General features: G+C 40.0%; 2 protein-coding genes across 2 annotated transcripts; one reads left to right on the top strand and one right to left on the bottom strand.

Annotated features, from left to right (window-relative positions):
* The first annotated feature begins 357 nt into the window (after positions 1 to 357).
* Positions 358 to 11593, top strand: LOC106917573 (acidic amino acid decarboxylase GADL1-like). Its single transcript, XM_014986651.2, has 15 exons — positions 358 to 768; positions 2196 to 2314; positions 2406 to 2532; positions 4967 to 5057; positions 5163 to 5272; positions 5815 to 5930; positions 6177 to 6256; positions 6452 to 6506; positions 6587 to 6703; positions 6780 to 6844; positions 7503 to 7584; positions 7742 to 7941; positions 9170 to 9221; positions 9325 to 9414; positions 11170 to 11593. The coding sequence occupies exons 1-15, from the start codon at positions 738 to 740 to the stop codon at positions 11341 to 11343; spliced, it is 1509 nt and encodes a 502-aa protein (XP_014842137.2). The 5' UTR covers positions 358 to 737; the 3' UTR covers positions 11344 to 11593.
* Positions 11594 to 12182: 589 nt separating this feature from the next.
* Positions 12183 to 22067, bottom strand: LOC106917565 (acidic amino acid decarboxylase GADL1-like). The gene is made up of 15 exons (XM_014986637.2): positions 22011 to 22067; positions 20603 to 20751; positions 20378 to 20504; positions 19917 to 20007; positions 19703 to 19812; positions 19474 to 19589; positions 17168 to 17247; positions 16144 to 16198; positions 15853 to 15969; positions 15709 to 15773; positions 15301 to 15382; positions 14509 to 14708; positions 13850 to 13901; positions 13618 to 13707; positions 12183 to 12905 (listed from the first exon to the last, which is right to left on the bottom strand). Exons 1-15 carry the CDS (start codon positions 22027 to 22029, stop codon positions 12732 to 12734), a joined length of 1527 nt encoding a protein of 508 aa, XP_014842123.2. The 5' UTR covers positions 22030 to 22067; the 3' UTR covers positions 12183 to 12731.
* Positions 22068 to 26999: the final 4932 nt, after the last annotated feature.

The raw sequence follows: 26999 nt of genomic DNA, 5'->3' as shown, positions 1-26999 counted from the left end.
CTTAGCGCCTCACTGTGCCACAGGCTGGATGCCTTCATGCGTAATTCATACAGTACACAGCTTCCTTTACCCCACGTTGTGTTTTAAAATAATCTTTATTGATCTCACGTAATATTAAATATTATGGAGAAACTAAATTTTGGGTTTTCATTAGTTATAAGTTTAGTCCTCAAAATTAGCTTAAATAAATGTGTGAAATATGATGCTCTGTTTGTAGCAAATATAAGACATGAGTTTCAGATTTTGACTTGAAATCCAGGGACCATTGCTGACACCCTGTCCCACTCGCCAGGCTTTTCCGAATCCTCTGCTGTACTTAAAAACGTTTACACGTAGGCACGTCCTTTTGAAATTCTGTGAGGCGATGGCAAGTCTGGCAATTAACTGTTTGAACGGTTTGCTAAACACGCAAGGGGCTATCGGGTTCCTAGACTATTCTTGTTCGTATGTCCACAAGAACGTGATCCATAAAGAGCCATCCAGGGAAAAGACAGACATTTAGAACCACTGTAATATGAGAAGGGACGGACCATTTGGTTCTTAAAGCAGCATCTTTTGTGGAATTTTCCGCTTCTCTGCCCTGACATGTCCTCGTAAAACTGACAACTCTCTTAAACTCTCCAGTGAGCCGCTGTTTAATAACAGCCAACTATAACTTGTCATTAGAGGGCAGAGCGACATATAACTGCAGACATAACTGAAGTTAGCAGCACGAAAAGAAGGACGACACTAAAAGAATGGCTTCAAGTACAGAAACGCACATCAAAGGTAAGATGCAACACTTGTCTTCTCGTTGTATCCTTCCGTTCCAGAGTTTGCCATTTCATTTATTTTGTACATTTTATTACTCTAAAACCGTAATTTTTTTTTTTTTACAATACATAACATACAATTTTCTTAGACACTGCCTACGTGTACAAGGCTGTTACTGATGCACGTGGACATATTTTATAACGTCCATGTGGGTGCAGAACTGGCTCCAGAGGGGGGCGATGGCTTATTTTGGAAGGGCACAGAGAACAGGCTTTTAATTTAATATAGATGATAAACAAACGTTTATAACTCTTGAGATAAAAGTATAATGTCTATTAATACAATATAAACAATAAATGCACAACCAAGCTACTCAAATAAGAGTAGTACTACATAATAGTACTCAAGTAAAGTAAGAAGTACAGTGCAGTAAAAATACTCTTAGAAGTACCTTTTTCCCAAAAAAGTTAAATGTATCTACTACAGTCCATCTCCGAACAGACAAAACTATTGGCTTCTTGTTAGCAATGTTAAAGTGATATATTGGTATGGATTAACGAGTCACCATTTAGCTAATCATATGCATCCAACAGCATTACTCAGCTTACTCAGTTTTATTTTGAAAAAAAAAAAAACTGCAAACCGGCGAGCATCTTAGCGCTCATGTTGCGTTTAAAGACGGCTCGGGAAAACTCGCGGCTGTAAAAAAGTGCAAGGGACAGAGGGCATAGAAATCATTTTTGTGCCCTCTGTCCCCCGCAAGTTCTGTGAAATGGGAAGTGCGGAAGCCTGTTGAGACAGAAATAATAGAAAATTGACCACTCTGAGGTAAAAATAATCATAAAAAGCAGCTTCCAGTCCAGGACGAGCAAAGCTGATTATAGTGGGCGGGCCATGCTCTCACATGCCGCTGGGGCTGAGGGCTGGAAGATATTTTGTCTATTCATTGTGAAATTGCAGAAATGTTACACACACACACACACACACACACGCACGCACGCACGCACGTACACAAGCACACACACGTATGTTATCATAGTCTCTTGTTAATGTTGCTGTGACCTATGAGGAAACTTTTTTAAGGTCACCTTGTGAAATTTGACAAACTTTGAGAAAAAGTTTCCTTTTGTGGAGTTGTGTTTTTGGGTTACATCAGGTGTCATATAAATTTCAAATGTTCTGACAGCCTTAGCTGACTAGAAAATAATTTAATAAGTGCTGAAATGCTAGTATTTGTTTTTAACAAATTTAGTTCTATTACTAAAAGGCAACACATGCAACAAATAATACAAGAAAAATAGAAAAATTTGAACGAATACAAAAATCATAGGAGTCATAATACACACACACACACACACACACACATATATATATATGTGTGTGTGTGTGTGTGTGTATTTTAAGTCTGCACTACTACTAGAATGTTTGCTCTGTAATCGTAGACAATGATCCCCTGAATGGCCCACCTCTGGACTTTGCTGCTACTGAAAGCTTTCTACAACAGTCATTGACTATGATTTTAGAAGATGCAGTGAAGAAGGCCACTGATGTCAGACAAAAGGTTAGAAATTTTATATCTTTCCTTTGCATGTAGCAGAAAGTAATTTACTTGAGTGAACCTGGGCAGAAACACTGTTGTCCTTGCTAAACAGGTTTGTGAGTGGCACTCCCCAGAGGAGCTGAAGGAGCTTCTGGATCTGGAGCTTAGAGACAGTGGAGAGCCTGAGGCAAGGATCCTGGAGCGGTGCCGAGATGCCATCAGATACAGTGTCAAAACCAGTAAGTCAGACTGAGCTCAAATGGAAGCCAAGATCAGTAGCTCCAGCATGAATGAACTCAAATCAAAGCACCAGATGCATGACTGTGAAGCAGCCAGGCTAGCTGTGTTGTGTCCATAGTAACAGAATTGATCTTTTTACTCTACAGTGGAGCAGTAATGAACAAAGGTGCTATCATTTCCAGAATTGGCCCGTTCCAGTTGAAACACCTGTAGCCATGCCAGTAGCCTCCTGATGCCAGATATGTCTGCTTTGTGGGCAGTGTTGTCTTTAATTCTTATGGCGAAACCAAGACACTGTCTAAACTAGGGGTGGTCAACTCCAAGCCTCGAGGGCCGGTCTCCTGCAACTTTGAGATGTATCTCTACTTCAACACACCTGAGTCAAATAATGAGGTCGTTAGCAGGACTCTGGAGAACCTGACTGCATTTAGGAGGCAATTCAGTTGTTGGATTCAAGTGTGTTGGACCAGGGAGACATCTAAGAGTTGCAGGACACTGGCCCTCGAGGACCAGGATTTCCTACCCCTGGTCTAGACAGAGTGAATTTATACAGCATTTACTAATCATCCTGTCAAAGCACTCCACAATAGAACCACATTCACCAGAGAAAAGATCAGTCTCCTTCTCCTCCTCCCTGTGCTGCTGTTGTCGTCTGAAGAAATGGACCAAAAACAACCAATCAGAGCCAGGAGGAGGGTCTTTGTGCTATCAGTCAGTACTGCTCAATGTCCTGATGGCGGAGAAACAAGTTACAGTTACTTACAGGGAAGCTGTTTATCCACTGTCATCGGTGGCCATGTTAACTAGCCTAGCATTCATGGCTGGCTATATTGTAGTGAACCAGCTGTAGCATAGCAGAGAGCAAGAGTAGAGGATGATCATAAGAGTGTTTGAAAGCACTAAGACCCTCCTCCTGGCACTGATTGGTTGCTTCTGACTTAGTGGTGTATTTCTACAGTTAGTGGGAGCACTGGAAGAAGGCAGTGGAGCTGGATTTTTTTCACAGATATTCTGTCTTACTGTCAAAACAAGTTTGACAAATATGTAAAAGACCCATTTTTATCAAAGTTACATATTGCAGTATGTGACACGAGAATAAAACACACAACTTTCCTATAGAAAGACTCCTCCCATTAACCGTCGCCCAATGACAGAATTGTCATTGGGCTATATAAAATAGCTGCTATATGAAATAGCTTAGTAGCTATTAGGGAGCAGACAGGTCTGGGCCATGTGTGATGTCAGGACAGCACTGCTGGTTGACTGCTGACATGGCAACTGGTATTACTGGACCAGTTCTGGAAATTAACATACCACATATCATGTGGTATGTGGAACATACCATAGTGGTATAGTTTATGTGGCCCAAGTCTATATATGATATGTGTGGCTTAATTTATGATTGCAGTGGCGTTCATGTGCTTATTGTGAATTCATTCTTACATTTTATTCCAAACTTCAGTGGTGTCTGATGAACAATGAGAAGGAGAAATCCACTGGATCCTACTGGTTATTATCTGAGCTCTTCCTGTTTCAGGACTGAGTTTGTTTTTCATTTTTTTGGTATTTTTGTAAGCCAATATTTTTTCATTAAATATTTTCCACCACTGAACTAGAGGTTCGCTGTGCCTGGGTACTTTTGCAATCTCATCATGACTCGCTAAGTGACAATGCAGTTGTCAATGGATGCTGCTTCTCTTTGCAGTTTGTAGGGAGGAACACTGTAAATCACCATTTCTTCAATGCTTGATAGTAGTTTCATTACATGTTAATCTGAACTGTTTGTGCAAAGTTTTCATGTTTATCAATTAAAAATAAATATTTGTGTAACTGTGTCACTGTTGTGGCATTTTAATATGAATCACATGGCAAATTTATTGCATTACTTTATTGAGGTGCATGCAAACATTGTTTTCCCTGAAATGCAATAACAGCATTCCTTTAGTAAATGGTTGATCATTTGTAGCGGAGGATGAAAATCATTCTGACATCATGTAAAAAGCTCAACTCTTTCTGCTTGGTTATTTTGCGGGATTGACTGATCTGTAATTTCACAGCAGAAGTTGCTTAATAGATATATTTTTAACAATATTTGAACCAGGTGAAGTTAATACTACCACTTGAGGAGTTCTGGGTAGAACAGATTTACAGACAGACGGAATGACTTGAAAAGTCATAAATGTTTTGTACAGCTTTGTCTCATTACTGCTGTAAATATCTTGTAAGTAGACTTTTTGGAGTCTGCATAGTCCTATTAATGCTTATTTGGTTTCAGCCCTACTTTAATTTGCATCACATAGAAAGCTGAAACCTGGAAAGGGTTATTATAAATCTCTAATCTTTCATAATTATTCTGTCCTAGTTGGAGCTCTGTGATGATATGTGAGTAGATGTTTTTTCTCCCTGAATGAACCGTTTGTGTTTCATTTCCAGCTCATCCTCATTTCTTCAACCAGCTGTATGCGGGGCTGGAACCATACTCCCTGGTGGCTAGCTTCATCACTGATGCTCTCAAACCCAGCCTGTGAGACCCTCACTTAATATTAATTAATATGAATTAATTGAGCCTTACAGTCTTTTATATCGTAGGATGAAGGATGCTGATGGGGAAACGTGTCATTTTGCTCAGGTACACCTATGAGATGTCTCCAGTCTTCACTCTGATGGAGAATGCTGTGCTCAGGAAGCTGATACAGATAGTTGGCTGGGAGGAAGGAGGAGATGGACTCTTTAACGCAGGTATTAGTTTACACTGGCAGCTCACTACCAGATATTAAACAATGAAAGAGTATTTGTCCCCTTAAAACTTTCCTTGTTTTTTTTGTCCCACTAAAATGTTTCAAATCATCAAATGAAATATCATCCGGGACGAATGCAGGGGTCAAATGATTTAGTTGAGGCTTGAATAAAGCCCAAAACCAAGACGACCCTGTGTGAAAAGGTAGTTAACTTCCTCACTTAATGAAGGCAGTCAAGAATTGGCATTGTTGATAGGAAATTAGTATTTTTACCTTGCCGAGGAACTTTTGCCTACTTTTCTTTACAGAATTGTTTTGATAAAGACACAAGTCATAGACAATATGATCATGACTGAATCTTATCCTTCAGTATTTTCTGACAGAGAAGAAGTCACAGCTCCATAAGTAAAATAAAGTTGTCCAGATGGCACACATTTATCACAATTCCACCAGCAGGTTTAACCGTGTGTTCGTACAGCTTTAATCACTCACTAGCTGTCAGTAGATCTGGTGTCCCAATGTGTCCCATCTTGTTTTTTTAAGGTGGGTCGATGTCCAACATGTACGCCTTGAACCTAGCCAGGTACCGTCATTTTCCTGAAATCAAGGAGCTTGGAAACTCTGCAGCTCCCCGGCTGGCGGTGTTCACATCACAAGAGGTAGGTTGTTAATGTACAACATGTCCCAGCAGAAAACTTCCATAAAGATTCACACTAAGGCAGCAGGTTTTTTGTCTCCTGTCAAAAAAAAAAAAAAAATCAGTTACAGTGTAATAAAGAGCCTGCTTGTTTGAACTGATGGATTTCACAACCAAGTGGACTTGACTCTTAAAAAGGAAGATCAGGCAGCGGCTTTTCATGGTTTTTGTTTTGACTGCACATGAACTCTGTTTTGATCTCTTCCAGTGTCATTACTCCATCTCAAAAGCTGCAGCTCTAATGGGAATCGGCACAAAGAATGTCTTTGTGGTTCCGTCTGATAAGAGGTAAATCACCACACACGTTTTGGAACTCTGCTGCTTCTAGTTCTGTCAGATCTAGTCTCACAGAACTGGTTTTATTATTAATATTTTAATATTATCTACAAAAGGTTTAATTTCTTTTGCAGTTGTGTAAAAGCATGTGTTTGTTTATTTTGAAGAAATTTTATGATGAAACTCTAACTTGTTTTTGTATTTCAGAGGAAAGATGATTCCCTCTGCTCTTGAGGAGCAAATAGAGTCTGTTAAAAGTGAGGTGAGAAACTTTATTCGAAAGATATGTAAGGTCAACACTTTTGCGAGAAAGTCAGATCAAATGCTTGTGTTTGAATTCAGGGTGGAGTTCCCTTCATGGTGAATGCCACGGCGGGGACCACTGTCCTTGGAGCCTTTGATCCTATTGACGAAATTGCAGATATCTGTGAGAAATACAAACTGTGGCTGCATGTGGATGTAAGTCAAGGAATTCATTCACGCAACGCAACCATGGCAATAGCATGTATGGTCATTTTGTTTTTCTCTTTAACAGGCATGTTGGGGAGGAGCAGTTCTCGTGTCCAACAAGCACAAGCTCCTAATGAAAGGAATTCACAGGTGATTCACTGGTTAATTTCATTCGTGTTTGAAAGATGCACAACCGTCCCAGAATAGATAACATCTGCTAATTCAATTCAATTCAATTCAATTCAATTCAATTCAATCCAATTCAATTCAATTCAATTCAATTCAATTCAATTCAATTCAATTCAATTTGTCCCTAAGCAGCAATTTAAGGGCACAGTGGAGCAACACAAACACAGGCACATTAAAACATTAAAAACTAATGATTGTCATGCATAAAGGCCACTTTTGAGACACCCTCTTATGACGACTTTAAGTGCTTACTTTATTACTTCAAACACAAAATATAACTTAATACACATTAACGCAAGATATTTCTCCATGTCAGTATCTTTTAGTTGCAAAGATATTGACTTTGCAACTAAAGTCAGTATCTTTAGTTGCAAATCTAAATAAGTCTTTAACAAAAAATATTCAGTAGGAAGTGTAGTGCTCAGCATCCGGTAACAGTGAGACCAAAGAATTACCCCTCAATTCAGTAACAAGTGTGAGTCTGATGTTTCCTTTAAATCAGTTGAGAATTTGTGTTTGGTTGTATATTAACTTTCATTGAAATGATGAAATACAGAAAAGCCAGGTTCTTGTGATGGCACCACAGAGGTTAATGTCTCACCTTTGTTCCTTTGTAAAGAGTCGACTCTGTTTCCTGGAACCCTCACAAGATGCTGATGGCCTGTCTGCAATGCTCAGCTTTCCTGGTCAGAGACAAAACTGTAAGAACAGCTCTGATGATTCTCTTATTTAGAAATGCAATGCACCTTTTAACACTTAAGCAAAAATGTTGATGTTTACATTTTATAAGACACCTAGAAATTGCAAGTGGATGAAAAAAAACAGGACATCACATTTAGCGTTGCTGTCTCTCTGCAGCATCTCCTCCAGCGCTGCCACTCCGCTAGGGCTTCCTACCTCTTTCAGCAGGACAAGTTCTACGACTTGAGCTACGACACCGGGGACAAGTCGGTCCAGTGCAGCAGGAAGCCAGATGCCTTCAAATTCTGGCTAATGTGGAAAGCTTTGGGTACCAGTGAGCTGGAGCAGAGGGTGGACAGAGCTCTCACCATGGCCAGGTCAGTTTGGCTGCAGGGCAACAGTTCAGCCTGGTTATATCAGGATGGAACCTGTCCAGCTGGAATTAAGAAAGGCTTTTGCTGTGCTTTGAAGCTTTGAAATGACTAAGTTAAATTCAATTCAATTCAAAAATATATTATTCATTCTAAAGGGAAAATAAATGTGTAGCCTCTGATGGCTGTGGCCAGGAATGATCTCCGGTTGTGGTCTGTATCACAGTGGTTCTCTAAAAGTCTCTGACTGGGGCACTCTGTTTCTGTCTGACAGTTGGATGAAGAGGATGCTCAGAGTTATCCGTAATGCTCTTCATTTTATGAAGAGTCCTTCTTTACACAGTTATCTCCAGAAGTTCTGGAACTGTTTCCCAATCAGCTTGTTGATCTTCTTTGTTGCTGCCCTAGCAGATGGTGGTGGGAGAGATTGAGTTCTCCACAACGCTTGCAGAAAAAAATGCAGCTTCTTGTTGCAAACACTGGAGAACCTAACCTTCCTCAAGAAGTAAAGTCTGCTTCCCCCTTTCAATAGACGTCATCCTTGCAGACACATAGACCGCGATCTGTTTTTCAGGTGGTTATTTAGGCGTCCATCTGTGTCTTCTGGAGTTTCTGACGTGAAATTAGACAGAACATTGATCCTCAGTGCTTCGTTCAGGTGACAGTGGGTTTACTGAAGCAGCTGTCTGGTGGCGTTTTGAACCTCAGCTCCTTGCTGTCTCTAATGTTGACTTTAAGTTGCTTCTGTGATCATTTGTCTCTGAAGCCTCTCTTTTCTTGGTTATCAGTTCCTTTAGTTCACTGGTGATCCAGGTTTGTTACCGGGGAAGCTTCTCACTGTTCTGGTTGTTCTGGTGGGGATGATGCTGTCCACACAGAAGTTTATGCAGTCTATCAGACACTCAGTCATAACATTGATGTCCTTTCTTTGTGGCTGGCACAGTGCATCCCAGTCTGTAGCCTCAAAACAAGCAACCCTGCAAGGCTATTTCAGCTTCCTGTGACCATCTTCTTATTGCTCTCTGCATCGCAGAGTGTCTCTTCCAAACAGAGAAATCTAATATTGAGATTTGCCAAGAGGATGTATGAATCCTTGACATTTGCAAAAACCAAATTTAATATGTTTTTCTCCTTTAAAGCCGCTGACAAGTTGTTGAAGCATGCCCTTTCTTCATTTTACCATTTTCACCTAGTGCACTCTTTTTCTACACTCATTGCATAATTTCTTTTGTAGGTATCTTGCAGACGAAATTACAAAAAGGGAAGGCTTCCGTCTTGTAATGGAGGCAAGTTTACCTTTTATTAATGAAATGTTAAATGTTTAATTTGAATTTTAAATGGTGTGATTTATTTATTTATTTATTTATTTTTTGCTTTGTTCTTCTGCAGCCTGAATATGCAAATGTTTGCTTCTGGTACATCCCACCAAGTCTGAGGGACCTGCCAGATGGCCCAGAGTTCCAGGAAAAACTACACAATGTATGTAATGAAGCAATGTTATTGTTAAAGTGTGGAAAAACCTAAAAAAATATAATGCAATGATCTGCAAATCCTTTTCAATGAATATTCAGTTGTACTATACATACATAGAGCTATCTCTGCCATACTACAAAGGATGGATATTTAATGTTCCAATGGATCAACTTTTTGATGGTTTTGCAAATATTCACTCATTTTGAATTCAATGCCTGCACCACGATCCAAAATAAGTAAGGACGGACAACAAAAGACTAGGAAAGTTGAGGAATGCTCAAAAAAACACTTGTTTGGAACCTTTAATTATAACTTTATTATAAACAAGTGAGTCATCCCTGAAAAATGTTTACAAGCAAGAATGAGGTGAGGTTCACCACTTTGTGAGCAACTGCATGACCAAATAGTCCAGCAGTTAAAGAACAACATCTCTCAACAGCAGTATTGTAGGGATTTCATCTTTTACAGTCGAAGCCATCATCGAAATATTCAGAAAATCTGAAGAAATCTTTGCAAGTAAGCAGGAAGACCGAAAGCAGCACTGAATACCCGTGACCTTCGATCCCTCAGGTGGTATTGCATTAAAAGCCGACATCATTCTGTAACACATGAGCTCACGAGCACTTCAGAAAACCATTGTAAGTAAGTACAGTTTGTCACTAGATCTACAAGGGCCAGTTAAACCTTTCCTATGTGAAATGAAAGCCATATATCAATAACACCCAGAAACATTGCCAGCTTCCCTGAGCCCCAGTTCATCTACGATGGGCTGACGCAACGTGAAGATTTTTTTAAAATCTTGATGGTGGTGTCCGCCAGGCCAGAGAGGAAAAGAACCGTCCGGATTGTTCCCTGTACACAGTTCAGGAGTGTCTGTGATGGTACTGGCATGTGTGTGGAATGAGTAACTTGTGAAGACACTGTTAATGCTGAAAGGTACATTCAGGTTTTGGAACAACATGTTTTTCATGGAGCCCCCTGCTTATCCCAGCCAGACAATGCCAAGTCATATTCTGTATACTACAATACATTGGCTCTATAATATAGTACTAGGCTGGCCTGTCTGCAGTCCAGACCTGTCTTAAAATGAATAGCATGTCATGAAGCATATCAAAAGAGACCCCAGACTGTTGACCAGCTGAAGATGTACAACAAGAAAGAATGGTCAAGAATTTCACGCACAAAGCTTGTCCACACAACTCATTGTCCTCAGTTCCCAAATGTTTTACAGTGGGGTTGTAAAGAGACCTTATTTTATCTGCTTCTATCTTTCTGTATTTGGTGACTTGCTTAGTCAAGGCTCAGCTGTTCCTTAGATCAACACAACATTCAAAATTACAACCTGCACTTAGTTTATGAGAACAGCTCTTTTGGTCATTTTTGTCAATATATACCCATTCTTCTATGTTAAGAAAGGTGTGTTATATCAAAGTAATTTTGATGGTCAATTTTAAGTTCAAATAAATTCCAAATTGGAGTGCCCTTTATGTTTTTTAGTCAATAGATGGGTTTGCACCCTGCTGCTTAAAAAGCTATTTATTTTGGCTACTGAGATATAGACAAATTTAATCAGTCTGATCTGTTCATCAGAAATAGTTTCAGATCTGTGCCAGTATCTAAAATTTAGATTTGAACCTTGAACCTATGGGCCATGAGTTCTTGCTGTAGACTTTGGCATGCTGTTGTGGATTGTTGTTTGAGTTTGGATGCATTATTATGAAGTTTTTATTTAGTATCTTTTGTTGCCCCCTGTGCCTCCAGGTGGCGCCAGTTGTTAAGGAACGCATGATGAAGAAGGGCAGCATGATGGTGGGCTACCAGCCTCACAGAGGCCAAGCCAACTTCTTCAGGATGGTGGTGATCAGCCCTCAGGTCAGCAGGCAGGACATGGACTTTGTCCTGGATGAGATACACAGCCTGGGAAAGGATTTATGATACGCTGACAGTTTCTCAGGTTCATCATATCTTCTGTAAGTTTATAAAGAATCATTTGCAGAATCATGTCCCTGCATATTTTGCATTAATAACTCCATCAGGGTTGAAATTTGTACTTGGAATATATTACTTTTGGCACTTTTACCCTCAGTGACTTCTTCATATTTTCAATTGAGGAAGCTTTTGATATCACGAGTGTAAAAAGTGGAAAAGAACTGGAACAATAATAAACCAACTATCTCTGATCGTTCTGAAGCGTGTGTGTCGTTCATTATCGCCACTGTGTAAATGAGACTTCAGGATCATGGGTCATAAGGTCAGATGTATTCACTGACCCCACATTCTTTCCTCTCAAACTAAATGTTGTCTGGTTATAGCAGTGTTCACAAAATCGTTTGACACGGGGAACATCTCAGGCAGAACATTTATGAAACATGTAGGACAACTTATTCATGTGCTTCAGAATTGTATCTATTTAATAATGGTTATTTTAGTGACCTCTAACATTTAGATATCTTACACTGTGCTATATAAACATCATAGATAAAAACTGTACAAGTACAAATTGCAGCTGCTGCTGTTATGGCAACAGCTTATGAAGGTGAAGCTGTAAGCCCTTCAATAACCATGTGCCCGATCATTACTGTCAGTGCTGTGCCTGACAGTAATTATTCTGATGATGATGATTATGAGGGCTTTGATGAACTGGATAACTGGAGGCCGACCGTACTTCTGATTTTAGCATCTCTGTCTTAAGCTGTACAGTAACTTTCTACAGTTTGGACTGTAATCCGGTATAAGTGTGGGTAGCTAATAAAAGAGGTCTGATGTCAAACATATTTACATTAAGAACATTTATTTCAGAATTTCAATTTGTGCAATTTTTTGGTTAATAGAAACACAGCTACTGTTTGATGTGAGGATGAAAACTTAAACTTCGTAAGTTAGTGCTGTTTTGAAAAACTTTTTATGGAAAAACAATAACTAATACTACAAGTAAACTCAAGAAAATAGCACAAAAATAATGGAAATGAAGGCACAACACAATGAATATAAAAAGGAAACAGTGGTGTTCAGTGTACATACAAAATGTTCAAACATGTCAAAATTTAAAATACATAAAATTTATAGACAAAAATATTTAATACATGTTTGTGGATTGACAATGTTGGGGAATTATAGCTCCTCTATTGCTTTTGTATGGATACAAAGAATAAAAATTGTTGCATATGTACAGATCATCAGTTGTCTTTGCAGGATCCAGGTGATGGTACAGTCTGTCGTTACGACTACAGCTTCTGTTGATTCATTTAGGTTCCAGAAAATGATGAACTTTCAAGTCCATCCACAGCAGATGAATAAAAGCTCTTGAGGAAACCCGTCCTGGATCACAAGTCCTTTCCCAGCCTGTGTATCTCATCCAGGACAAAATCCAAATCCTGCTTGCTCACCTGAGGGCTGATCACCACCATCCGGAAGAAGTTGGGCTTGTCTCCATGCTTCTGATATCCAATCATCATACTGCCCTTCTTCATCATACGCTCCTTAACTACTGGCGCCACCTGCAGGTGAAAGAGAGAGGCTACAACTTTCACTGTCTTTAATTTTTACACTTACAGACTGGTTCCAGCAGAGGTCTGGTTCAGGAATGAAAGACTGAGGATCGCATGCTTAAAAATCATGGACTGTTTGCTAAACATTGGCTTCATGGTCCTAAGAGATGAGTAAAAGCAGTTCTTATGTTTTACCATCTAACTCAGCTATAATTTATAATTTACTGTTCACCAACATGATTCAAGGATTAAAGCTGCAGTAACTTTTATAAACACATATTTTTTTACATATTTGATGAAACTGTCACTATGGTATGAGATAATCTGTGAGAAAAAGACCTCCTTCGCCCTTACTCTTTGCTACGCTGTAGCTAGCATAGTTTGTTGTGGATGCTGAGGATGGCAGATGGCAGATAAACTGTTTTCCAGTAATGGTTAATAGTTTCTCCACTATTAGCACATTTAGCAGTGAGTACATGAGAATGAGTGACAGCACTAAGATCCGCCTACTGGCTCTGATTGGTTGTTTTCAGTTGGAGCAAAGGGAGGAGGTGGAGATCGAACTCTTCACAGATTATCTGTCACAAGATTGTGATAGTTTTAACAAATATGTAAAAGTCATATTTTTTAATGAAAGTTGCATACTGCAACTCTAGCTGAACAAAGATACTGAAGCTAATGTAACCTTCATATGCCAACATATTAAAAACAGACTCCTTACAGTGTGTAGCTTCTTCCACAGCTCGGGGCTTTCTGGAAGGTTCCTCAGACTCGGTGGAATGTACCAGAAGCAAACATTTGCAAACTCAGGCTGTGAATAACATTTTTTTTTTTTTTTCAAAACGAAATAGTTTAGACATGGAAATGTGTCACATATCTGATAACTTTTGCAAATAACTACCTCAATGAATATATCAGGAATTATACATATATTGGTTGAAAGAAAAACCCACCTCTATTACCAATCTGAATCCTTCTCTTTTTTTAATCTCTTGTGCGAGATACCTGCATCACAAAGAAGATTTAAAATCAGAAGAGAGTGATGTGTATGATCTGACTTCTTAAAATCAGACTGTTCACACTGGGCCAGGTTGTGGTTCTGCTCGAGGTTTCTTCCTGTTAAAGGGGAGATTTCCTCTCTACTGTGGCTACATACATGCCACGTATGGTGAATTCCTGCGAGTCAATAACTTGATGCAATCTGCTGGGTTTACTTAGAAAACTTTTTCTTAAACTGAATGATGAAGCGAACTTGACTGCCTTGTTTGATAACTATTGTGGATTTTATGTATCAGATTTTGAGTCTTTGAGTGACTGGACTGAATTTTGGGTGAGGGTTAGCTATTTATTAACTGATTAAGTCGTGCTTTGGATTGTTCTTGAAAAACTAATCAGTCATGGCTGATTAGTGGGTGAACTCACGGCTGCACAGTGAACCCACTGATTTTTTACAGCAGAGAGCCGCTCCCCTCTCTTGCAGGTACTGCGTACCTCTGCTAAATCTTTTTGGGGTATGCAGTACCCGACTGTACCCCCCTACTTTCACCCTTGTGAAAGTATAACTCTCTGTAAAAAAAGTAAACCATCCCAGATTCCTCTTCCCAGGACTCACCGGGCCAAAGCCAGGGCCCTGTCCACCCTGTACTCCAGCTCTCTGGTGCCTACAGCTTTCCACACGAGCCAGAACTTGAAGGCGTCCGGCTTCCTGCTGCACTGGACCGACTTATCCCCAGTGTCATAGCTCACATCGTAGAACTTGTCCTGCTGGAAGAGGTATGAAGCCCCAGCACAGTGGCAGCGCTGAAGGAGACACTTGTAAAAAGAAAAAAAAAAAAGCTTGAATACTATTGTGAAAAATATTCAACTTTAGGGGAGCTAAAATATTGTTTTACGCTAGTACAAAAATGCGGATTGTTGCCTCCATTATAATGGAGCTTTAGCAGAGGTTCAAGCTGGAAGACTCCGCCCCCTCCGTTCACCCATTGACGTCATGCTCATCCCCGTCCTCAGCCTGGACCTCACCCTGCACGTTCAATCAGCAATCAGGCTCTTCATAAGAGGATCCACACCCAAACCGTCAGACGCTTCCCAGCTGCGTTCAACCCACCACCTCCCCATCTCCACCCTCATCCTTCGGTTCTCCAGGATGGAACCCTTCCTGACCACCACCACCAGTGTCGGGCCCCGGGGGAGAGCATCCCTAATCAGTTATCGGGATGTTCATCGAGTTCACATCAAATCTCAGCTCAAATCAGCTGCCGGGGCCCGAGCGCCAAAGAACTGTTATTCATTGCTGTCATTAAATCTTTTAATTGTTTCTTGTTCTCGTCTGAGTCTGTCCAGATTGAAATGACTTTTTAAAAAAATGTCTGCAACAGATCAGGTAATAAGCGTGCTCTCTTACACTCTTGTCTCGGACCAGGAAGGCTGAGCACTGCAGGGTAGCCATCAGCATTTTGTGAAGGTTCCAGGCAACAGAATTGACTCTAATCAGGAACAAACAGAAACAGTAAATCTCAAGTTTTAGCTGAATGGTTGAGTCACTTTTAAGACCATGCCATGCTGTTAGGATGTATCCTCCAGAGGGAGTCATCTTATTCTGCTGGTTCAGAACTCAGAATGTTTTTAGAACTAACACTTAATTAGCGTGATGTTTATTATCTCTCATTTGGGGGGTGAATAATAATAAACTCTGGCTGTTTATAATCTTGAGATCTTTAGGGAGTGGAGCTCCAGTCCATAACAGATGCTTTCATCTAATACGTGTGACCCAAACGGGCACAAAATACCCACTGACAGCGCTGCTGCTCACCTCTGGATGCCTTTTAACAAGTGCTTGTGCTTCTTCGACACGAGAGCGCCTCCACCCCAGCATGCCTGAGGAAAATAAAAATACAGCAATGATGATGTGAGCTGCTGTGGAGACCTGGGGTAATAAACCAGTGGAGCAGCTCACATCCACATGGAGCCACAGGTTGTGCTTCTCGCAGATGTTGGCGATCTCATCGATAGGATCAAACGCACCAAGCACTGTTGTTCCAGCAGTGGCATTTACGAAGAAAGGAACTGCACCCTGAAGAGACACGTGTGTGCAAACAGGCAAAGACATATGAAAGATGCAAAAAGTAAAGCCACCCCCATCCACACACACACACACACGCACACGCACACACACACACACACACACACACACACACACACACACATACACACACACACACACACTCAAATAAGCTGGGTGGCTCACCTCACTTTTTGCCAGCTGTATTTTTTCTTCCAGAGCAGATGGAATCATTTTTCCCCTGAAAAGGAGGGAATATATGGTTTAAGATCAACTATATGAAGCAGCCATTTTAAAACAATGTTAATTTCAATGTGAATTTTTTTCAAGGTTCTCCTGTCCCTCACCTGTTACTGTTAGCTTTTAGTCTAGTAGTGACTACTCTATTAGTCTGGTAGTGTTAAGTCTTTGTCTGGATTTTTCTTTTTTTTAGTTTTTAGTAACAAAAGTGCCATGGTTTGTCTAAAAGTGGAGCACTAACCAACACCTTTTTACTAGGAACAAGCTACCCTGTTTTACAGTAATCAACCTATGGAGCAGATAACCTTGTCTATAGGGGCAGTATTATGTGATTTCCACCCATATAGTATCATTCTGCAGCACAATGTTTGGTTGTGACAAAAATATTGCATATGTCAAATATGACTTAAAAGAAATTTGACTTCATAATGTAACGCCTTGAAATTGGGCCTCCATCTCTTCAGAAATTCCTGCTCTTTCTGAAACTCTGCCTTCAGGAAGTCATCACACCATGGCTCTTCTATTAACTCTTTAACAACATTTTTACAGCGTCACAATGTGAAGTAACAGATAAGCAGTTCCACCAGCTGTTTGCTAATTACAGCTGGCTAGCTCGGTCCAAATAGGTGTTTTGCACACCTGAATGGTTGCCATGGGAGATTCAAGAATTTCTTAAACATCCATAAAAGAATCAAATCAACACTCCAAGTATGTTGTTGAGAGGGAATAAAATTATAACATGATGTAAGACTCAAAAAAGTCAATTTTACACAATAATGTTCCTATTTCTTAGTTTAAGAAAACTATTTTGTTCAATTGGCTCATTCATTTTTGAATTACATCTACATTTACCTTGTGTTTAATTTTACAGTACCAAGTAAAAGTGTTTACCCCTTGCATATTACTTTTGTCTTTGCTTTTTCAGAAATAATACTTGAAAGAAGGTCAGAAAGTGTCAGGAACAGCTTACCTGTTATCAGAGGGAACCACATAAACGTTCTTAGTGCCAAATCCCAGTAAAGCTGCTGCCTTAGCGATGGAGTAATGACCCTGAAAACAATAACATTGCTTAGGAATCGAAATATTTGCAACTCTTACTTTTCTATACTTGTATTTTATTTAAAATAACAAGAAACTGTTTAACTGACTGAAGGGCAACTAAATAACCCTCATATATATTTCACCAGTGGGATCAAGACTTACGTCTTTCTCTCCACTGTTAACATATGATGCTGTGAAAACGTATTTTCACCAGCTTTCTTCAGTTTTTTTATGCCAAGATTGTGGAACTGAAATACATATTTTGTAAAAACACATTTCATCAGATAGCACACATAACATGATGCTTCCACTTCTCTACTTTGCTGTTGGGACAGTGTAGCTTCCTCCTTTCTTTCAACCAAAAGTTGGTCAATACGGCCAAACACTTCAAGAACTTATTGAAGTCGTAATAATTATTGAAGTTGGTGAAAAAAATTTCAATGAGATTTTTTTCACCAACACAAGAAAGCAAATACGGTAACTAACTTCTTGTGCTGGTTTTGAAGTAATTGCTTCTTTTATGCTGAGTCAGCGATTACCGGTACAGGACTTGTTCTACTATAAATAAGGACACTATTTTACCAGCTTTAATTAGCATCCTCACAAAGTTTTTTACTTTTGCTGTGGTGGTAGCCTGCTAAAAACCAGCCCCTTGTTCTATGCTTTGCTTCGCCCAGAAGGTTTGGATCCTCAGTTCTTGAGAAACGATTGCTTCCTGGAGGTGTGCACTAAATTTAACCCAATCGTTAACATTTGGCCGGGAGGTATGTCATGTGTCAACTACGCTATGAAGCCTACCAGAAACTGAGTGCTATGTAAGCAGCCATCCCCCACTGCGAAGACAGAATTGTCAAATCGAACAACATCTTTCCCAGCAATAATATTCTCCTTAAAAGTTCCTCTTGATCTGACTTTAACTACTCAGTATGTGGAAGTATTGAAAACACGAACTGAACAGCTTCCGTCACTTCCTTCACAGCTTCCTGTCATTGCGAAGCTACAATCATAGGCAGACAACAAAGGCAGACAACAATTCTAAAACAGAGCAGAAAATGTATGTCATTGTTCACAATGCCGCTTTCTGTTTGCTGATCAAATTCAATTCTACTGGAGGAACTGTGCTCTGTGGGAGAAATCCCAGACAGAGCAGTGGAGGTAGATGAGAATCAATCGGAATTGCATAGGAAAGCAATAACTACCCTAATGTGCTTATTATGGCAAATAGCAAACAGGAGCAGTTTTTATGATCCTATCTGACTTTAGACTGGAAAATTTTAGTCTGATTCAATGTCAAACAGTTAGAAAAACTTCATGTCGTCTTATCCAATGTATATATCTAGGTTCAACTGCATTTGACAATGAAACCTCATGGAGAGGTTTCATTGGCAAATGGTTTTGGGCCGGAAAAGGTTAGAGTGCCTTCTCTGGGTCAGGGGGGTCATCCTGCCTCAAGTAGAGGAGTTTAAGTATCTGGGGATCTTGTTCACGAATGAGGGAAGAAGGGAGCGGGAGATCGACAGGCGGATTGGTGCAGCATCTGCAGTGAAACAGGTGCTGTACTGGTCTGTCGTGGTGAAGAGAGAGCTGAGTCAAAAAGCGAAGCTCTCAATTTACAGGTCAATCTACGTTCCCACCCTCATCTATGGTCATGTGCTTTGGGTCATGACCGAAAGAACAAGATCACGGATACAAGCAGCCGAAATGGCTTTCCTCCGCAGGGTGTCTGGGCTCTCCCTTAGAGATGGGGTGAGAAGCTCGGTCATCCGGGAGGGACTCAGAGTAGAGCTGCTGCTCCTCCACGTCGAGAGGAGCCAGTTGAGGTGGCTCGGCCATCTGGTAAGGATTCCTACTGGACGCCTCCCTGGTGAGGTGTTCCGGGCACGTCCCACCGGGAGGAGGCCTCGGGGAAGACCCAGGACACGCTGGAGGGACTATGTCTCTCAGCTGGCTTGGGAACGCCTTGGGGTTCCCCCGGAGGAGCTGGAAGAAGTGGGTGGGGAGAGGGAAGTCTGGGCCTCCCTTCTGAAGCTGCTGTCCCCCGACCAGACCCCGGATAAGTGGAAGAAAATGGATGGATGGATGGATGGATGGATGGACGGACCTCACGGAGAGGTAATAATGACAAAGGTTCTTCATGATGGCTTTCCCTCCTGCTTGGTCGATAGCATTGGAATGCTTGCCAAACAAAACTAATCTAAAGTCTAATTTTTCTGACAAGTTTCTCTAGAATCATACCTCCTGAGACGTCAACATGACCAGTCGTGGAGAAGCATAGATCCCGATCTCTTTGAAATCTGGACAGTAACGATACCGAGCTAAATTCACAGCATACATGTTGGACATGGAGCCTCCTGGAGGAGAAAGTAAACCCAGAAAGAGCAGCGTTTGTCAGAAACAGGAATAAAGATTCCGATAAAGACCATTATGACTCAATAGATGACAGAAATAATGCTGCAATACGAACCGGGATTAAAGAGTCCGTCGCCTCCCTCCTCCCATCCAATCAGCTTCATCATGGTCTTCAGTAAAACATCTTCAATCAGAGTGAAGACCGGGGCCATCTCATATGTGTACCTGATAGAATTTCATGGAATAATGCAGGCTAGCTATAATACTATGTAAAACCAATGGTGCATATTTTTTTCATGAGGCTTATAACATGATGCTGTATCACTCACTGGCTGGTTTTTATTGCCTCAATGATGAAGCTAGCCACCATGGAATGAGGCTCCATCCCTGCAAACAGCTGGTTGAAGAAACGAGGATGACCTGTAGAGGTGAAAATGAGCATCTATAAGATGATGGAGCTTATTGACTGGTTGACACGTCTCCCAGTCTGAAACACCAACCTACAGCAGCACCTTGTGACTTCAGGAAATATATCTATGCTTTGACTCTCAGATTGACCTCCTGCTGTGTGTTTTTTGTCAAAACAACATCTAAGGTACTGCAGGCCTTGCTTCCCTGAGCTCAGTGCTCAGCCAGCGCCCAGCTTATGGCAGAAATGTATACATTTTATTTGACACATTTTATCTTAATGTTAAGTACTTTGAACTTTAACGAATATGCAGTTCAGTTCACCTGCATCCTCATGTTTATGTTATTAAGCACACAAAATAAGAACGTTTCACTCAGTTACCAGTCTTCACACTGTATCTGATGGCGTCCCTGCAGCACTGCAGGATCTTGGACTCAGACTCTCCCGTGTCTTTGAGCTCGAGGTCCAGCAGCTCCTTCAGCTGTTCAGGGGAGCGCCACTCACACACCTATTTAACAGAGGCCAACTTTTACTGTCACACATCCTGTATACTTTGTAGCACAGCAGCAAAGAGCTAAGGAACAGGAAGGAAGATTATAGTTTTACCTTCTCTTTGACATTGGTTGCTTTCTTCACAGCCTCTTGGAGGATTATTTCCATGGCTTGTTGGATGAAGCTCTCTGCAGCCTCCATGTCCTCAGCAGCACCTGGAGAGCCTTTTTCTGGGTTTATCAGCTCTCCAACGGTGGTCTGACCTTTAAAGTTAATAACATACAAATTCATATGAATTTATGGAGAACCTTATATAAACAAGCACACTACCAACTACACACACACACACACACACACACACACACACACACACACACACACACACACACACACACACACACACACACACACACACACACACACATATGCACACTCATACAGAGGTTTAAATTCACCAGGTGCACAGTAAATATTAAATTAAATTAAAAGTTACATATTAAAGTTTTCTTTTCAAGTCAGATATTCTGATTCCCTGACCTTCTAATTTGTTGTGACTCAAATTTATTTAATAAAGAATCACTTGTGATTCTTTATTACATTTTTAATAGTTTCTTCATAAGTGATTTCTCCTTGTGGAAATTTTATGAAATTTTATTTGCATCCTGAACAGTGATCTGCCTTTCCTGCAGCATTGCACCTTCAGTCTGGGTGTTTGTGTGTGTGTTTTTATATTGTAATTATCATTTAAGGATATGTTATTGCTTCTTGTGGGGACATTTTCTTGATCCCCATGAGGCAAAATACTTTTTGGGGGTTAAGGGTTAGGTCTGTGATGGTTAGGTATGGGGTCAGGGTAACGGTTAGGAATGTGATGATTAGGGGTAGGGTAAGGGTTGGGCTGTAGAAAATCAACAGAAGTCAATGCAATGTCCCCACAAGTCATGAAAACATGACTGTGAGTGTGTGTGTGTGTGTGTGTGTGTGTGTGTGTGTGTGTGTGTGTGTGTGTGTATGAAATTGTCATTAGTCCATATGATTCCATCAATTCAAAAAAAGTTATCAGCTGTTTGATATTTTGATCCAGTTTTTAAGTGCTAACAAATAGTGTAATGATTTTACTACTGACTTGTAAAATAAGATTTAAAGACTTTTTAAAATCATATTCTTAAAGTCATTTGATGGATTCCTCCACTGATTTTTACTGCAAAAAAACTGAAATTATTATTTGCTTGTGAATGTTTGTTAACTATGAAGACACATGAGTATATGTTGACATTATTTGGTACTATTTTGTGAGGCACAGGATTAGGACCTATCCAAAATAAAATAAATAAAAATTCCTTACTTTAATCTCAGAATTTAGACCCCCCAAAATAATTCTGACTAATCTGGCATTAAAGTCATAGTTCTGAGAAAAATAGTACTTTTTTATTCCATAGCTTTTATGCAAACCAATTAAATGAATGAATTAAATTAAAGAAAGAACAATTCAATGAACAAAGTTGTGTTTTGTAGAACTCACCGTTCATGTGTCTCTCCATACTTTGATCGTCAGATTGATGCAACTGTAATTGTTGTTGCCTGCAGCTCAATACACACTTACAGTAAGATGCCTCTATATATACAGACAGAAGGTTGGACTGTCCTGATGTCATGGAATTTCCCACTGATCCATTTGAACTCTAAACCACCAGGAAAGCTGCACCATGCCACTGTTTTTTCTGATTACAGCTGAATTTACAGTTTTATTTAATACTATTTATAATTATCACACAAGAATGATTTTTTTAAACAAAATTTACTCGCATACAAATAAATATATTTGCATTTCAATCAGATCAGGAGATTGGAGAGTAGTAACATATATTCATGACATATCGAACCATAACTGCTTAGAGATGTGCACATAATTACAGCAGCGATAAAAACAATTGGGTTGCTGGAGGTGCAGAAACCAAATGGGCGCTATCAGCATTAATTAGCCCTAAACACCTCTGCTGACTGCTCTCCACTTTAAAGCTGTTTGAAAGATTTCAGTCCATAAATGAAGCTCTGGCTAATCATTGAACATTTTGCACTTGATGACCTTCAACAAAGAAGCATCACAAAATGCTTGAAAAAATACAAATAAAACAAAGTACAGAATCATGAAAACTTCTAAGCTGCATATCATTCTTCAGGATTTTAATCTTTCTATCCTCCAGTCATGCAATATGTCAAATGAATTTTGCTCCAGATCCAACGACTGAGCTTATGTGTTTTTTTGTTTGAACTTTTTGGACTAAATATGCAATTAGCCTTTAGGGCAGAGTGGATATTTTGATGCAGGGAGAAGTAAAAGACACATAGCCAACACAAATCCACTCAAAGCTGTAGTCAAACTTTAGGTTGTGCAATCTTCTTTCAGTCGGTGAAATGCTGCTGTGCCACGGGATCCCTACACTGAACATTGCCCCTCTCATTCAGGATGGAAAGTTACTGAAAGTGACTGTACTGAGGGAAGTTAATGAATCTAAGAATCTGTCAATATCAGTCACATGGGGTATTCAAATGATAAGTATAGAAAAGAAAGGGAGATCCAGGCAATATAGTCCATTGGTGACCTTGTCTGGAAGACTGGGGAGAGACCAAAGGTCATGTTATCTGAGAAAAACTTCAGTTCAGTGGGTGATGACTTCTTGTTGTTATGGCGATACTTTCAGTGTCAGGTTCCACTCTAGCTGTGTTTCCATTACCAATATGCACAAATCTTTGTCTGATGTAAAAAAACCACAATTTCACAATTGAGATGTTGCAAAATTAAATTAAAGTCACGTGAATTTGTTTGCTCACTCAATAGGTCATTAAAAATCATGGAAACACCGTAAATATTTACATATTAAAAATTAAGCACTCATCTCAGAGGACGTCGGCATCTTATTCATGCGTTTGAGCAACAAACTCCGCCCACTTGGGAGCAGCTTGTAGGCGGCATTTTGAGGAAGGAGTTTATAGTCTGTGAATTTACAGAAGAGTTGTTGATTGGAATGACACAGCATTTTCTGAACTGTGAGAGCTGTGATGGAGCCAGCTGCTCATTGTCTGGAAAAACTAAAACAAACCTTCACCGTCCTGCTACTTACTGTGGTCTTTGTTGTTTTCACCAGTAGTAACGTCCGGCTTTGGATTACGGTGCAAAAAAAGTTTTACCTTTGCAGTTTTATATAAAACATCTATTTCTAGCCAACATGGCTGAAAACCACTTCTTCCTAGCACAAAAACTTTTTTATCATAGAATTTTTTTTTTAAGTTGGTGTTTTTCCATGAAATTAATTTATTTTCATAATTTCAATTTGCTCAGTTTTATAGGTAATGGAAATGCAGCTAATGCTGTGAAACATAAAGAAAATTGGAGAAATGAACTTTAAGGCAGTCAGCTGCTTCACATGTGATCTTTTCACACACTGCAAAATATGACAACATCCCACAGGAATCTGTTCCGTTTATTCTGCTGCCGCTCTGCTGTGACCTGTTCTCCATGGGTTCTCTTCAGTTCTTCAGCACCCCTCAGCATATGTAGCTCTGGAAACAAATTAAGAGACCACTCAAGATTATCAGTTCCTCTGACTTTACTTTTCATAGGTGTATGTTTGAGTAAAATGAACATTGTTTTTTTATTCCATGAACTACCGACAACATCTCTCTGAAATTCTAAGCAATTTTGGAGAAATTGTTTGGAATTTCTCCAAGCAATTTCTGATGAGAAATAAAATCTCTCCATTTGCAGAAAATGAGAAATGTTTAATTAATGAAAAAGATCCAGTGCTTTCAGAACTCAAATAATGCAAAGAAAACAAGTTCATATTCATTTAGAACAGTGGTTCCCAAAGTATGGGGCGAGCCCCCTAAGTGGGGTTGCAGTGCCATGCAGGGGGGGCCTGATGAAAAAAAAAAAAAAAAATTCTCAGGGAGTTGTTCCATGTTTTAACCCCATTTTGCACATAGGCTTTTTTAAAAATGTAATGATGATAGCAAAGTTGAATATTGTTACAAATAAAAAAAAAAGAAATATGTTTGAAATAACACTGACAGCAAAGAATACTCTTCTACAATACAGAACTAAAAAACACAGTTACACAAAAGTGTTTCACTGTAAATATGGTTTGTAGTTTGTTTTGTTGCAACCTGATGTGTGAAATAAACTTCAGTGGAGTTTGAAAACAAAATATGTGTATAGGTTTATGTCTGGTTGAACGATATGTGCCCAGCAGATTTTTTTTTTCTTTTTATTATTGTAACCCATAGGGAAGCCCAGAAGAAAATCTTTTGGAACCATTGATTTAGAAACAACAATACTAATGTTCTAACTCAGAAATCAGTATTTGGTGGAATAACCAGGAAGTTTTCAATGGGGCTCAGTGCAGTGGGCTCTTCATTTATTCCAGAGCTGTACATATATATATATATGTATTAAGCCTTCTCCTGCTAAAGCCTCCTATTCACTTAGACTGACCTTTGATCAGAATCAAAGAGTTAAATTTTTTTTTTGGAACCTCTCACCTTTATCAGACATTTGTGAATATAAAATCATTAAGGAGCAAGAAAGTCCTTGAACATGACCTGGGCCGTCTTGAGTCGTTTGCAACCTGCAATAAAGTCTGGCTGCTAACACAAACCGATTACTGCTGAAGACACACACTCATCTGAAATTCTCTCCTGCTGCTTTGGTACCTGTTAGGTTTTGTAGAGTTCTCCCTCTTTCACTGAGAGATAAGATAAGATATGAAGTGTCGGCAACTCTTCAAGCGTAACTCGAGGAACTCAAGGGCTGCAAACAAATCAGAATCAATGGTTTTGAGAGTTCATGGACATAAGTAAAACCAGGTTATCTACAATTCTTTTGAGCTCACATATTAGCTGGGATGACTTTGAAATTCTTGTCTTAATGTGTTTTTCATTAAAGCAGTTTTATCATGACAACTTATATTGTGTTTTCTTGGAACAATCTGGCTCTAGTCCAAGTTTTTCTTCAGATAAGATACCAGGAAAAGGTCCTATGACAGTTTTTGACACTTAAACATAAAACATAACTTATTAATCCATCCTGTGTAATATGCCTTTCTCTTTTTACAAATATGCAGAAACAAATGGTCAATTTGACCTTTAATAGATGTTAGCATCATGAAAGGAGAGGATGTAGCTGTACTACCCTCTATATGAGTTCAGTTAGTCATGGAGTCAGGAAAATGTATTCATAGAGTCAAGAATTATTTACAGTAATTAAACACAAGACGAAAATTAAAGACACAGATTTAAAACGACCACATTCAAAAAAACTAACAAAACAGATAATTATATCAGTGATAAAATGATTAAGAATAAGAAAAGAAAGATAAAACATTTCATTGAGGAAATTTAAAACCATGAAGAAAAAATCATGTAGATCAATGAGGAATCTGTGGATATTTAGTTATTTATCTACAGAGGAGTAAAGTACAATAAAATAAGCAGATATTTTTTAAAACTCTAAAGTTATCCCAGATAGCGAAATATGAGTGAATCAACGTTGCAATATAGTCACACAGAAACACTGGATCCACGTTAAAGCTGGACATTGAAAGTGGTTAGTACCCAGCCAGCATACCCATGTGGGCCCCATATGGGAAAAAAGAGGGCTGCCAATATGGGCCCCAAATGGGTTTGTCCGCGGGTTCCATGGTGGCCCCACATGGGTTTGCCCAGGTAGATTTAAATGGGTGCTGACTGGGTTTTCAGTGGGACCCAGATGGGTAACTTACATGAGCCCCATCTGGGCCCCACTTGGGAGCTTTCATGAATTTTTACCTGGGCCCCAACTGGGTCTAAACTGGGCTAGAATATGGGCACCAAGTGGGTTTGTCCACGGGTTCCATGGTGGCCCCATATGGGTTTGCCCAGGTAGATTTAAATGGGTGCTGACTGGGTTTTCAGTGGGGCCCACATGGGTAACTTACATGAGGCCCATCTGGGCCCCACTTGGGAGCTTTCATGAATTTTTACCTGGGCCCCAACTGGGTCTAAACTGGGCTAGAATATGGGTACCAAGTGGGTTTGTCCGCGTGTTCCATGGTGGCCCCACACGGTTTGCCCAAGTAATTTAATTGGTTGCTGACTGGGTTTTGAGTGGGGCCCAGATGGGTAACTTGCATGAGGCCCATCTGGGCCCCACTTGGGAGCTTTCATGAATTTTTACCTGGGCCCCAACTGGGTCTAAACTGGGCTAGAATATGGGCACCAAGTGGGTTTGTCCACGGGTTCCATGGTGGCCCCATATGGGTTTGCCCAGGTAGATTTAAATGGGTGCTGACTGGGTTTTCAGTGGGGCCCAGATGGGTACCTTACATGAGGCCCATCTTGGCCCCACTTGGCAGCTTTCATTTTTACCTGGGCCCCAACTGGGGCTAAACTGGGCTAGAATATGGGCACCAAGTGGGTTTGTCCACGGGTTCCATGGTGGCCCCATATGGGTTTGCCCAGGTAGATTTAAATGGGT

The sequence above is a fragment of the Poecilia mexicana genome, unplaced genomic scaffold (genome assembly GCF_051168715.1).
Source record: "Poecilia mexicana isolate PSO_F unplaced genomic scaffold, ASM5116871v1 scaffold_6, whole genome shotgun sequence".
NCBI classification, from domain to species: domain Eukaryota; kingdom Metazoa; phylum Chordata; class Actinopteri; order Cyprinodontiformes; family Poeciliidae; genus Poecilia; species Poecilia mexicana.
The sequence above is the reverse complement of the archived record's forward strand: the minus strand, read 5'-3'. Positions and strand labels throughout refer to the sequence as shown.